We start from the raw sequence: 12,576 nt of genomic DNA on the forward strand, positions 1-12,576 counted from the left end.
CTGAAGGAAATGCCTTTTTAATGAGTCCAAGTCTCCAGCAGGACTCAAAATAGCAAGGCAGTAAAGTCAGAAGTGTTTATAGAAAGAAATAGCATTAAAACTGCTGGCATCGTGGTATCTTGGAAATGATGACTGCTGATCCATCTACATGCCGTACCAATCTCAACCCTCCCTTCTGCTGTACACACTTGGCTGATGTGCATACTCATACTCCCCTTCTACACTGGTAGATCATCAAAATCCTCTCCTGTCACCTCCCTCCCGTGCCAGCTGACCCACAAGATTTTGCACCAGAGAATTACAATTTCAAAGAAATCCCAAGGAAAAGCCTCTTGTCTGGCATCTTGGGGTTTCTTATTTATGTGTTCTTCTTTGCTCTTTGAACATATCTGAAGTTATTCCTCATTTCCTTTACATCCAAGCCTTTGCTCAGACAAGGCAGGAGTGCTGATACAGTGCTGAGGAGTCACGATTTATGCTACATGCAAATCCATTTTGGCAGCACATGAGTTTTCTTTTCATCCAAATAGCTTAAAGCAAATGAAAATTTGCCTTAACATGGCTGCACAGTCCCAGAGAGAAACCCAGATGGGTGTAGTTTGAGAGTGATATCCGAGACAGCTGTGTCTGACTTTAACTTCACAGGCATAATTTTGAATAAAGCAGAACGCAGACCTCTCAGGAACGTTATTTTCCAGCACCTAATGCTGCGCTATGACCTCCTAGCAGCCAGGTGGTAGCATCTACTCTGCCAGGTGAAAGGGCAGAACAAGCATCAAGCCAGCAGACTGCCACAGGCGTGCCCCGAAGGTGGCTCTCCAGATAATATTCCTCTGTAGCTCTCACAATTACGCCAAATTAACAGTGATTTGCAACTAGCTTGGCACCCGGGACCACAGGGCAGGAGAGGAGCCCTAATATTGCACTATACAAACACCTGTCATAAAACCATAGCTGCAGGGAAGGGTGAGGATTTAGATACTTGGGTGAGTATCAAACTCTAATAACAGCTTCCAGTGTACAGCAGTGTCGAGGAGAGCAATGAAATAGTCGCCCTGCAGAAAATGCTCAGAGCCCTGCAATGAGCAGCTTTGGCAAATAAATAAATTAAAAATAAAATAATATTTAGGGTTGCAGCACTGCTTTTGTTGAATTTTTTTAATTCACACCACAGGACTGATGTGTGTCCTATGAGACCATTGTCTTCTCTTAGCACCTCTCCTTGCTTTTCTGTGCTGCATCCTCAGCAAGAACAGGTACAATGGGTGCCCATTGCTGCTCCAGTGTGGTTGAACTGGATGAGGCACTCATTAGCTCCCTGGACTGTAAAATACATCTGGAGGGTTTGGGAATATGGCTCTAATGACGACTGTAGAGATGCCTAATGTCAGAGACGCCTGCCTTGGTACATTTCACAAAAGAGGTTTCCACCAGCTCTACCTAAGGAAAGTCACTACTCTCCTGTTCTTCCTCCTGTTACCAACACTGCTTGATGGTTACGTTTGGATTTTCTAAGTGCACTTCTGCTCCTTGAGGTGTGGGATTTTAGTTAAGTGCTTCACTAAGGCCATCATTCCTCATAGCTCTTCTCCCGTGCTAGTCATGAACCCCATAAACCATAGGTAGTGATTCTAGATATAGATGAAAGAAGTTACACCTGCCTTGTATCAAAACACATGACTAAATAGCTAAATTTCATTAAGGTTAACCATAAACAGGAAGGGGAAAAAATAAAAAAATAAAACAATGTTTTAAGAAGGTGATAGATCAAGAAAACTTCAGCTGCTAAGGTTACCCAAAGGTGAAAGTTGACACAAACCCACAGGTACTCAACATGGAGATGTCCAGCAGACAAGATATAGCAAGAATGTCTCAGGGGAGCCAACTCTGTTAAGTCTGTAGTGTTCACCCTTATCTATGACAGCACATTGCCTCCCAGCTATTCAAGTGTTTATGAAAATCTGACAGGATGACTGCAAGAAATTTAATTTAAATTATCATGAGGGGTGGGGAGGAGTTGTTAATGCTTGCTTTGGTCAGGGAAATAGCTGAGAATTGTGTTGACAAAACTATTGAGCCCTAAGGAAAAGGGACTATTCTAGTTACAAAGTCCTTTCTGTGCTAATGATAATCCATGAACATTAGCATTTCACACATTAGTAATTAAAGCTGGGTCAATTTAGATCAGAAAAACTGTTTGGGTATAACAATAATTAACTATTAAATCCAAACAGTTCACTTGTCCATCCCTAAAGCACTCGACTGAGATCCCTCAGGAATGCGGTACGTTAAAAGTTCACAGGAGGCAAGCTTAGGTCTACTAAGGTACTTGGCTGGAGACACAAGGCCTCCATTCTTTCTTCCAGCAGAGCAATACAGGAGGATTTTTTTTCTAAAGAAGATAAGTGGAAGTGCACAAAATAAAGAAGAGAAAAAAATCCAGGCATTCTGTCTCCTCTGGACGACAATTTAACTGATAATTGTATTCTGCTGCAATAAACTAACTAACCAGATGTTTCAGATAATTAGTATTAAAGTTAGATTCTTATAGCAGCTGTTTTCTTTCTGACAGGCAAGCAGTATATCTGCTTCCTGGACAAACTCCTACAACAGGATGTCTAAGACATGACCATGATGCGTGATGGCACTTGCATATATATGTGCATATATGTATTCAAGAGTTTTAAACCATCTAGCTTGAATAGTGGTAAGTGTGGTAGCATGTGTGGGAGCTCAGATGGGTCACCAGATACACATTTGGTGGGTTACACGTGTGTTTTCAGAGCTTTGCTGCCATTAGCACATAACCTAGCACAGGCTGGCTCTGCCTCCAAAAGCTGACTGGCGAGACCAGCAAATTCCAAAACTTTATTTTTGCAGGGAATTGCAAGACTTGTCCTGCCATAATTCTAAATCTTCAAGTGTTTTAAAAGACGCTGTTCTATTTTCACCCATTAAGAAGTCCGTTAGATTATCTATCGTGTTTATAACACGCTATAAAATCCATCTGCAGCAAAGCATCTGTCTAGCTATGTTAATTGAATTAGTCTCCGAATCTCTCTATCTAGAGATAGAGACCTTTCTAGCCTTCTAACATCAGAATTTTTATAGCAGTGGTCCCTAAATAAACAGGAAGGAGATGAGCAATTTTCTAATCTAAAGAGAATTAATGACAATGGCTTTTTTTTCATTTTTCTTTTGGTGGAAGAACCAGTTTTTCTTGATGGAAAACAGCCACCTTATGAATTGGCAGAAACACGTGATGAGCCCAGTTTTCATGACCTCATGCAAAAACCTTGGCATCTGAGGCCTCAGGTAGCATTTGATGTGTATCTCGTGAGGTGCTCCGTCTGAAAGACCAATACGCACCTCATTAAAACCATGACCACTCAGCTACCAGACTGTTCTCCTCACTAATTGTTTGGTGCTGTTGCCTTGGGCCATCAGTGTTGGAGACCATTGCCCTAGGACAGACAGCTGTATTGACACCCACTGTGACCCAGAGGTGCTAGAGAACTTGCAAAGAGCTGAAGTTCAGCATGCAAGGGAGATGTTGGCAGCTAATGAGCAAAGGGCAACAGCTGAGCATGCCAGGTCTCTCGTGTCTATCAGGTAATGGCTTGCAGTTCTGGGCTTGGGTAAAGGTTTATCAACTCAGGCGGAGACTGCTCAACATTAATTTTTCAGCATTATATTTATTGAAAGTACTCCTATAAAAGAAGAGCAAGATAAAAAATCCCCCAAACAATGACAGCATTTTGGAAAGAGAAACTCAGAAGGGGTGCTGGGTGGAAAGTAAGTTCCTTTATAATGTTACTTCTTTTGACTTCGCAGTGTGACTGGTGATGACTAGCTTATGCTGTGAGAAATTAGGATGTTTTTAACTTCCATTTTCACAGGCTTCTTCCTAAGTATTTAGGAGTTTTGAAGACTAAATCATCCTTGAAAATGAAATTTAGGATCTAAATCATGTTGTTACTTCTGAAAAATGTAACCTGTGTTTCCACAGAAAGCTGTTCTTCTGAAAGACCACTGGCATACCAGTACTAAGTGGTTCAATACCACTTAGCTGGGAGTTGAATAACACAAAAATGTGTGGCAGCAGCCCCCCATGTACAGCCAGAAATGAACTGGAAATGTGTGCTTGAAGAGCAAAGCAGATCAGGTTTTGCTGGTACGCCAAGAAGGAATGCGATCTGTAATAGTAGAAGTGATGATTAGTGGTTTTTAAAATAAGATATCTCTTGAAATTAGAACTCAAGGTGGGGGTGACAACAAAAGCCATCATCAGAATGACACACAGCTGTGGACACAAAGCACAGGCCTCAGATCAAAAGCTTGTCCACATGGAAGCGGTGCTGCAACACAGGACATCTACCCAACTCTGTTGGTGAGGCCCTTCCTTGAGAACTGTGTGCTGTTTGGGGTGCCACAATATTATAAGGACATAAAACTCTTAGAGAGTGACCAAAGGAGGGCTACAAATATGGTGAAGGGCCTAGAGGGCAAGATGCATAAGATGTGGCTGAAGTCACTTGCTTTTTTTCAGCCCAGAGAAGAGGAGACTGAGGGTAGGCCTCATGGCGGCCTGCAGCTTCCTCATGAGGGGGAAGCACTGATCTCTTCTCTCTGGTGAACAATGATAGGACCCGAGAGAATGGTGTAGAGCTGGGACAGGAGAAGGGTAAGGCTGGGTGTTAGGAAAAGGTTCTTCACGAAGGGGCTGGTAGGGCTCTGGAACTGGCTGCCCAGGGCAGCGTGCACAGCATCCAGCCTGGCGGAGTTCAGGAAATGTTTGGAAAACACTCTCAGACATGCAGTCAGATTTTTGGGTGGTCTTGTGTGGAGCAAGGAGTTCCCTGGAGGTCTTCCAGAAAATGCCCGAATGTAGAGCTTAGTGACGTGGTTTAATGGTGGACTTGGCAGTGCTAGGTTAAAGGTTGGACGAGATGATCTTAGAGGTCTTTTCCAACCTAAATGATTCTATCCTTGTGGGTCCCTTCTAAATCGGGATATTCTATGAATCTACTGCTATTTATTTTTTCCAACATGCGATATTTATAGTGCCTCCCTCCACCCCTTAGCAGAACACGAAACTAGGACTTCCAAGCCGGGGCAACCAGGAGGAAGACGAGGGCCGGGCCTCTCGGGGGGCACCTCGCCCTCACCCCGCGTCTGGAACTTCCAGCCCGGGTCTGGGGGAGCCTCCCGGGCTGCCTGCACCCACAGCCCGGCCCCAGACCGCCGTGGCCCCCGGGGCCGCGTTGGGGCATGGCGGGGGAGGCCGGCGGGAGGCGGAGCGGCCCCGTCCCGGCGTTGGGCTCCGCGGAGCCCCCGCCGAGCCCCGTGGAGGCTCCGCCAGCCCCGTGCTTCTTTCCTCCGCCCCTCGGCGGCGGGGGCGCGGATCCGGCGGAGAGAGGGAGCGCGGCAGGGCGAGGGGAGGAGAGAAGCGAGGAGGAGGAGGCGGCGAGCTGGCCATGGCAGCAGCCCGCGGGCGCAGAGGCAGCCGCCGCGGGCTGCTGCTGCTGCTGTGAGCGGCACCCCGAGGAGGAGGAGGAGGAGGAGGAAGGCTCGGAGCAGCCTCGGGGCCCGCCATCCCGCGGCGGCGGCGGTGCCCGGGAGGATGCCGGGGAAGCGGGGCTCGGCGGGCGGCGGCGGAGGTGGAGGCGGCGGCAGCGAGCTCCCGGGGGCCGGGGCGCCGCGGCAGCGGAGGCGGCGGAGGAAGGTGTCCTGCTTCTCCAGCATCCAGCTCTTCCTCGTGTCCGAGTGCGCCCTGATGCTGGCCCAGGGCACCGTCGGAGCCTACCTGGTGAGTGCCGGCTCCCCGCCCTGCGGGGAAGTTGCCGTGAGCCCAGGGCAGCTCCCCCCGGGGAGGGGGGCAGCGCACCCAGGCGCGTTTTTCCAGCAGCATTTTTTTTTTTTTTTTTTTCCCCCCGGCTTAAATGACTCAGCACTGCCGAGGGGTTCCCCGCCTGCCGCCCCTCTCGGTGTGCGGCTGGAACTTGTGCTGCTCGCCGCCCCCCGGAGCCCGGCGCGGTGCTGTGCCTGCCGCCTGCCCGCCCGGTGCCTCGGCTCCACGGCAGCCTGCCCGGGTTGTGCTCGGTAAATACCGGGGAAATCTGCTGGGGGCATCTACCTGCTGCCTCCTGTGCTACTCGTTTTCCCCCTCCTCGCTCTCCTTGCCCTCTCCGAGGGGTACAGCAGCGCTAAGCGCAGCAGCCCCGTAAGTCTCCGCTGCTCGGCGTTGGGTAAAGAGCGCTCAAAATAAGTCCTCGCACTGAATCCTGAGTCCTCGCACTGAATCCGTGCGTTGGGATCTGGTGTCAGAACTGTAGTAGAAGAGTTGGAAAGATGTCCGTAAGGCTGGGCTCGTGCCTCCGAGTATACGCAGAGGGAGACAGCCTGTGAAAAGCGAGCGGTGCTCTTCCAGCAGATGCGAGCGTATAGTTGATTTAAATTTCTCAAAATAGCTCGCTGGATTTGAGAGTTAGAGTTTCCATGGAAAAGAAATGTATTTGTAATCTGTAAGGCTTTTTGAGGCCACATACGTAATGTGTTATACAGTAAGTGTAAGAGCTCCACGTTCTGTACTTGTGCTCAGTATTTAGCGTTGCCGCTCTGGCACTCAACTAGTTATGTAAATTTGTACTGGATGTGATCTGTAATTTTTTCAAGGTATGTGGCTAAAATTAATATGGTTAATATTCTCAATTAATATGCAAGGGAAAATTGCAGTCACCTTCATATAATAAAGCATGCCAGTTGAGTTTGGAACACGTTTGTAATTCCAAAGGAAACTACATTGCTTCTACTGAGCTAAATTCAGTAAGTCTTTCAGCCTGTGTGGATAGAGGTGGGTATCACTTAAATTTTAGGAGACATGTCTCTTTTAGGTGAGTAACGCCTTAGTAAGTAAATATATTGTTTCCAATGAGCTACTTGCAAAATGAGCTGTCAGGAGGAAGGAGTGTGTGATAATCCTCCATTAAAGTAATGGCCAAGGAACAGCCCACTGAGGTGATGCCACTCGGTGGGCACCAGTATGCTGGCAATGTATGGGTCTGCTAGAGAACTGTGTATTGGCACACTTGGCTACAGTGTCCGAACACCTGCCACGCAGGATGGGCAGAACAGTCCTGAGCGTAGCATTTCCATCAAACCCCATTGCATTGCTCTCTCTTCAGCAGCCTAGCGTTTCTTGTCCCATTTTTCCCAACTCTTGCAGCATGCTCTGTGCTGAAGTGCACTTGCTGCCTCTTGCTCCTTTGGAGCATTTCACGTACCCCAGCTGTACCACCTGGAAAATGTGCTGCCATCACAGTTCCTGGAGTCTCAGCTCCTTCCTCTGAGGATTTAACACGGCTACAGAGCTGCTTTCCCTGCCCTGTGCCACTCTCAGGGTGCCTGGTGGGAGTGCCCTGTATCCTCCCCAGCCTGACATCATGCCCGATGGCCAGCCAGATCCACAGACAGTAACAGCCAACTGCTCCGTAGGGAGGAAGAAAAAGAAAACTAAACTCCAAACAATCCACAGCATGCATAAGCAGTGGCCCAGCTGCACTGTGCAAGTGTTTCTCTGTTCCCTGTATAACTTATCACCTGTCATTGCAAATACCACGCAGTTCTCAATACAATGATTGGATGCAAATGTGGAATTGTCTTTGGAGGGTGAATCCGTGTGAGTGCTGTGCTTACAGGTGTCGCGGGGGAGCAAAAGCAGGAGCTGAAAAAACTTGGTGGAAAGTACCTAGGACCTAATCGTTTTTGCAGACCAGGCGTCCTGTGGGGCCAGGTGCTGTTCTCAGGTGCTGTCTTGGGAGCGAATTCAGTAGAGGCACTGCAGAGTTGCCCAGGTGTGGCTGCGAGTGAATATTAATTCACTCAGGTTCCTGGTGTAAGTATGGCTGTTGGGCTCAGCAGCTGAGTGCTGGGCTGCTCCCCGAGGGACAAATTAGCAGGCGAGACAAACGGGTGAACAAACAGAAAGAGAGACAAATAGGGAGGTGCTGTGGGGGCAGTCACGGTGTGTTGTTCTGGGCAGTTGAATAAACTACTAATTTTAGCTTGTCAGCAGTGACCGAGTACTGTGTTCATACTTCTGCTTTGCTTGGCCACATGTACGACTTTCCCTAGTTATTTGCAACTCAGGAAGAGAAACCTTTCTGCTTTTCTTTTTTATTGCCTTATACGGCGACAAGTTGATTTCCTCAGTTTTGTCTGCCTGGCTCAACACAGAGATGATGAGGGCAAAAACTGAGCTTGGTAAGGAAACAAGGCAGGGTCTTGGCCTGTTAGGAGTGATCGAAGAGCTCGGTTTTGGGCTTGGCTTTCATGTCAGTAAATTTAGAAGTGGTTGTTCTTATTTCTTAATTTTTTTAGAGATGTAACAACTCTTTTCCCGTGTTCTCTGCACAATAAACTAGCAGTGCCAGCCTGAATGTATGTACAAAGTATACATTCATTCATTATGTCGTTTTGAAGCAAAGATCATTCACTTTTATTTGTTCATAAAACATCGTGCTTGCCAACAGGGCTTTATAAATAATAAATGCTGATAAAAATCTATAAAGTCCAATTCTTTTCCCAGAGAACTCAGCAATGAAAATACCCTGGGATGCCAAAAGTGGACGCCTATGTTTAATTAGTGTGGTGTCTCTGAGGTTCTTTATGTGAAGTTTTAGGGAGTGTTTGATCAATGCCACGTTCCAGAATAGTTGTCAATTATCGGGCTTGCTGCCTGCAAACTGCACGTGTTCCAGAATGACTCTGTGCCATATCCTGCATAGCTTATGCAAATGCAAGCCTGTGCCGCTGCCTTAATTTCTGGGGTTGTTGAATACACCCTATTATTTGCATATTCTTGTAAGGTTTTGTGTATGCGTTTAGTTGGCTTCATCTAATTACTCCTGCGTGCTTTTGGAAACTTGAATTTCCCAGCAACTGCAGTGGCGCTGGGGAAGATGCTGCTGGTCGTCTGCAGGCGTTCCTGCTGCAGAAGTTACTCGGGGTTTTAGCAGCAACTTTTAAAAGCCCAGACGATCTCCCCTGGGTTGCTCTCTGGGAGCTGAGCTTTGTGGATAAGAGAGCTGAGCGTTACCTGGTGCAGCCGGGACCGCCAGGGAAGGAGGGGAACCTCCGTTCCCAGCCGGAGCCTTGTGCCTTTCGGGCAACTGCAGCAGTGTGATCAGTCATGCCGATGAGGATCTTGATAAGGCTGATTCACATACCTTGGCAGCAGCTCCTTCCCCATCCCCTCCCCACCCCAAATTCCTACAAGCACTATATTTTGGTATATTCTAACTGGTAATAACCTTCCGAGTGCTCCTGATGGTTTATCGCTGAGGCATTTCATCACCCTGCCAGTCAAATCTTTTGCCTAGCCAGTGGTGAAATCATTGCTCTAGCAGAAGGCGAAGAGCTCTCGGTCTGACAGCCACAGTTAGTGGAGCGGGAGCGCAATTTAATTTTCTCTCCCTAGCCTTTAGCCTCGGATCGCTCCCGTTCAAACTGACCTAGTTGCAAGCACCCAACATCTGCCAAAGTCACGGGCTTCTTTAGATAAAGGGCACGCATATGGGAAGCACGTTGAGAAGCAGTTATTTGGTGTGCTCCGGGTAGCTGTTTTTACAGAGCTCCACTGAGATGTCTCTGTTTGCTGCAGCTTTGAATGCAGCTATTCATGTGCTTTATCAAGTGATAGAGGATGACTGGCCTGAGCATGAGATGGAAAGGAAAATAATTGGTCCCTCCTAAGGAGGGTGCCTTGGTGTTTGTGTGGGAATGAATGCCAAATTGTTTCTTGTTTTCCTGAATGAAAACTTTAAAGCCACGCTTAACTTCCCGCTATAGCTGTCTGCGCAGCGGTGTTTGGCTACAGCCTGCAAAATCCCTCTTAACGTATCTGCAGTAAAAATAGTAGCGTGTAAGTCCAGTTGAGATAGCGTCTACTTATATGGCATCTGGGACAGGCTCTTTCTGTTGGTCTTTATTGCTATTGGGGTTTGGGATGCTAATGAAGAATTTAAAATACCAAATTCAGGAAAAAAAGGAGGTATTAAATAAAGAAGTCGATCATCAGAGGGTTCCTGCTGGAGCAAACACAAGTAGGGTCCTGTGAGATGGACACCAGGGAGCTGAGTGGTTAAGAGCAGAATTTGGATTTGGGATTTTTAAAGGGTTTTGATGCACAACTCCTCCTCCCCATTTTAAATGTTCTAAATACATCACTGTTTTCCTGTTGCAAAAAGGGTTGTGTAGTGACCTGGTCAAACTCTTCTTGAAGGCGGTGGAGAGGTCTATGTGGAGGATGTCACTGAAGGCAGTTTTATAGGAGCACTGCAGTGCCTCATGGTGTCGTCTTGTACATGGTGCTGTACAACCATCCCCAAAGAATGAGTTTGCCCCCGAGTATTTGCAGTCTGAATAGACTGGCTGGGAGAAAAGTTGCAGGTGTGGAAAATGAGGCAGAGGTTAAAAGAGTGATTCTGTGGCTGAAGCTATTGGTAAAGCCTAGGTAGCAGCAGCAGAGTCCAAGTGCCTTGGAGATAGCAGAGTCTGGCACAGCAAGGAATTCCAGTTTCAGGTGCTTCGCTCAAGTGACTGAACTGCAAGCGCATTTTTCCCATTGAATTTATTGGTTTTATTCAAGTATTTATTTTCCTAGAATAAGAATCTACTTTAAAATATTGCTGTACTTCTTTATTCTTTCCATCCTCAGCAGTGCCGAGTAATAAATTAGCTGTAATGCTCATAATTTATTTGTCGCTGGGGCATTTAAGGGGGGAAAAACATGGAGAGAAAATAAATGTTTTAGTGGGGATGAGGATTGCCAAGCATTGGCTGGTTATTGCTTACAGTTCATTTTTTCTTAATATATCTTTGCTGGCTATGTTATTTCTGGAAAGTTGTTTCTAGTATGCCTTTCCCATTAGAGAATATTGTCTGTTTTGCAGCTGAGTTGCACAGAAAGTTATTCTGAACTAGCGCTTTTGAGTACATTCATACGTCTCTCAGAAGCCTTTTGATGTTTTTAGGGTCTCTAAGTGCGGAGCGGAGGGGAAACCTGATCCAGCGCCGGGTTCTGATGCCTGCAGGCTCCAGTGTGGTTTGGGTCAGGAGTGTAGCGTTGATATATTAATGTTCAAGCTTTATATAAATGAATAGAAACAAATTCTGGCCCATACCTAGGTTGGATTTTGGGTACCAGGAAGGCTTATGAGTAACTGGCATTTATGCTTCGGTTTAAAGCTTTCTTTCAGCTACTACTAATAGGTGAAATGGGGACAGCTACGTGTTTATCTCTTCCAGTGCTCTGTACCACTTGCAGAGTAAAGCTGAACTTAAAATCTGATGGCTTTTTGGTTAAATGCATTTAAAGGCAAAACACATTTAACATGCACGAGTGTGGACTGATTGGTTTTAACGTTTAAATTTTTTATTATTTTTAGCAGAAGGTTTGGCAGCTCCTCCTTTTATCCTGTAAGGGCCGAGTGATACTTGTAAGCCCTGAAAGAAAGAGCAGCCTGTTAGAAATGTTATGATCCACCACAAAAAAAAAAAAAAAGTCTAATTTCTTTTGGCTACCCTTAGTTTCCTAAATCTCTTTGGCAATCGCTGTGTGCCTATGTGACAAGTAGGTCTGTGAGTTTTAACGTCCTGCAGTATTAATGCAGCTGAGGTTTAAAGGGATCTTGAATTAGATGAGAGTATACATTGGTTTGAAAGTCTGGATTTGTCTTGCTCAGAAACTTTATGCAGCATGAGCCTTTAAATGGTAGTGTAGCACCTGTCCCATAAAGGGGTCAGCTGAGCTGTGATCCCTCTCCTTCTCTGCAAGGCAAGCAGATATTGCTTGTTTTCCAGAAAGGGGTGTTTCTCAGGTTATGTGGACTTTCTTTTCCCTTACTTTTAGGATATTGTAAAGGTTGAAAAGCCAGTTTCTGTTCTGCTACAGCATAATAAATGTATTGCTTCAAAAAAAAGTTATTTTTCAATTTATCAAGAAGAATTTGTCCTCTGTGTATAATAATCTAAGATATTCCTTTATTTGTATACTCCTTAGTCTCTAGTTGTTCCTTCGCAGTAGCAAGATTAAACAAAGGAATACTGTTTAATAGGCGAGGGTACAGCTCGGATGAATTGCTGTAGCTTGACCTTCTGATCAACACCAGATGAATCTGCAAAGTGTTATATTTTAACCACGATTCAAGGAAGTTTAAACAAACACATAATAATACATTGTGTAGTACCCCCTGTAAGTGCTCCAGTGAAGTCAAAAAGAATCCATTTTTCCTGTTGCATAGAAAATTGCTGCTGCAGATTTTGATTTACAAGGTTTCATTATAACTGCAGCAAAACCAGGACTGGAACCCCAAGAGTCCTATCTCCAGGTCGCCTTGTTGCAACCATGAGACTCTCTGTCTCTTTGTAAATACATACTGCAATGCAAACAGTATTGTCTATTCCGTGGTGTAGAGATCTCACGCTGCCACTCTTCATACAGCATCAGTACGATGAACAGTGATAGCAAACAGTTGATGGAGTGTGTGGTGCTTCTTCCTGGTGGTGCTGGAGGAC

The 12,576-nt window shown here is 46.2% G+C and overlaps 1 protein-coding gene across 2 annotated transcripts in view; it reads left to right on the forward strand.

Annotated features, from left to right (window-relative positions):
- The window catches only part of SLCO3A1 (solute carrier organic anion transporter family member 3A1), a 137,794-nt gene that overhangs the window by 4,705 nt on the left and 120,513 nt on the right, over positions 1–12,576 (forward strand). The window contains exon 1 of one of the 2 annotated variants that reach the window (XM_040569569.1): positions 5,309–5,809. The exons of the other annotated variant lie outside the window; for it this stretch is intronic. Within the exon in view, the coding sequence (XP_040425503.1) occupies positions 5,624–5,809 (186 nt within the window). The 5' untranslated portion in view covers positions 5,309–5,623. Of the gene's footprint in view, positions 1–5,308; positions 5,810–12,576 lie in introns of those variants that run through there. 2 annotated transcript variants of the gene reach the window in all.

The sequence above is a fragment of the Cygnus olor genome, chromosome 11, assembly GCF_009769625.2.
Source record: "Cygnus olor isolate bCygOlo1 chromosome 11, bCygOlo1.pri.v2, whole genome shotgun sequence".
In the NCBI taxonomy this organism is placed as follows: Eukaryota; Metazoa; Chordata; class Aves; order Anseriformes; family Anatidae; genus Cygnus; species Cygnus olor.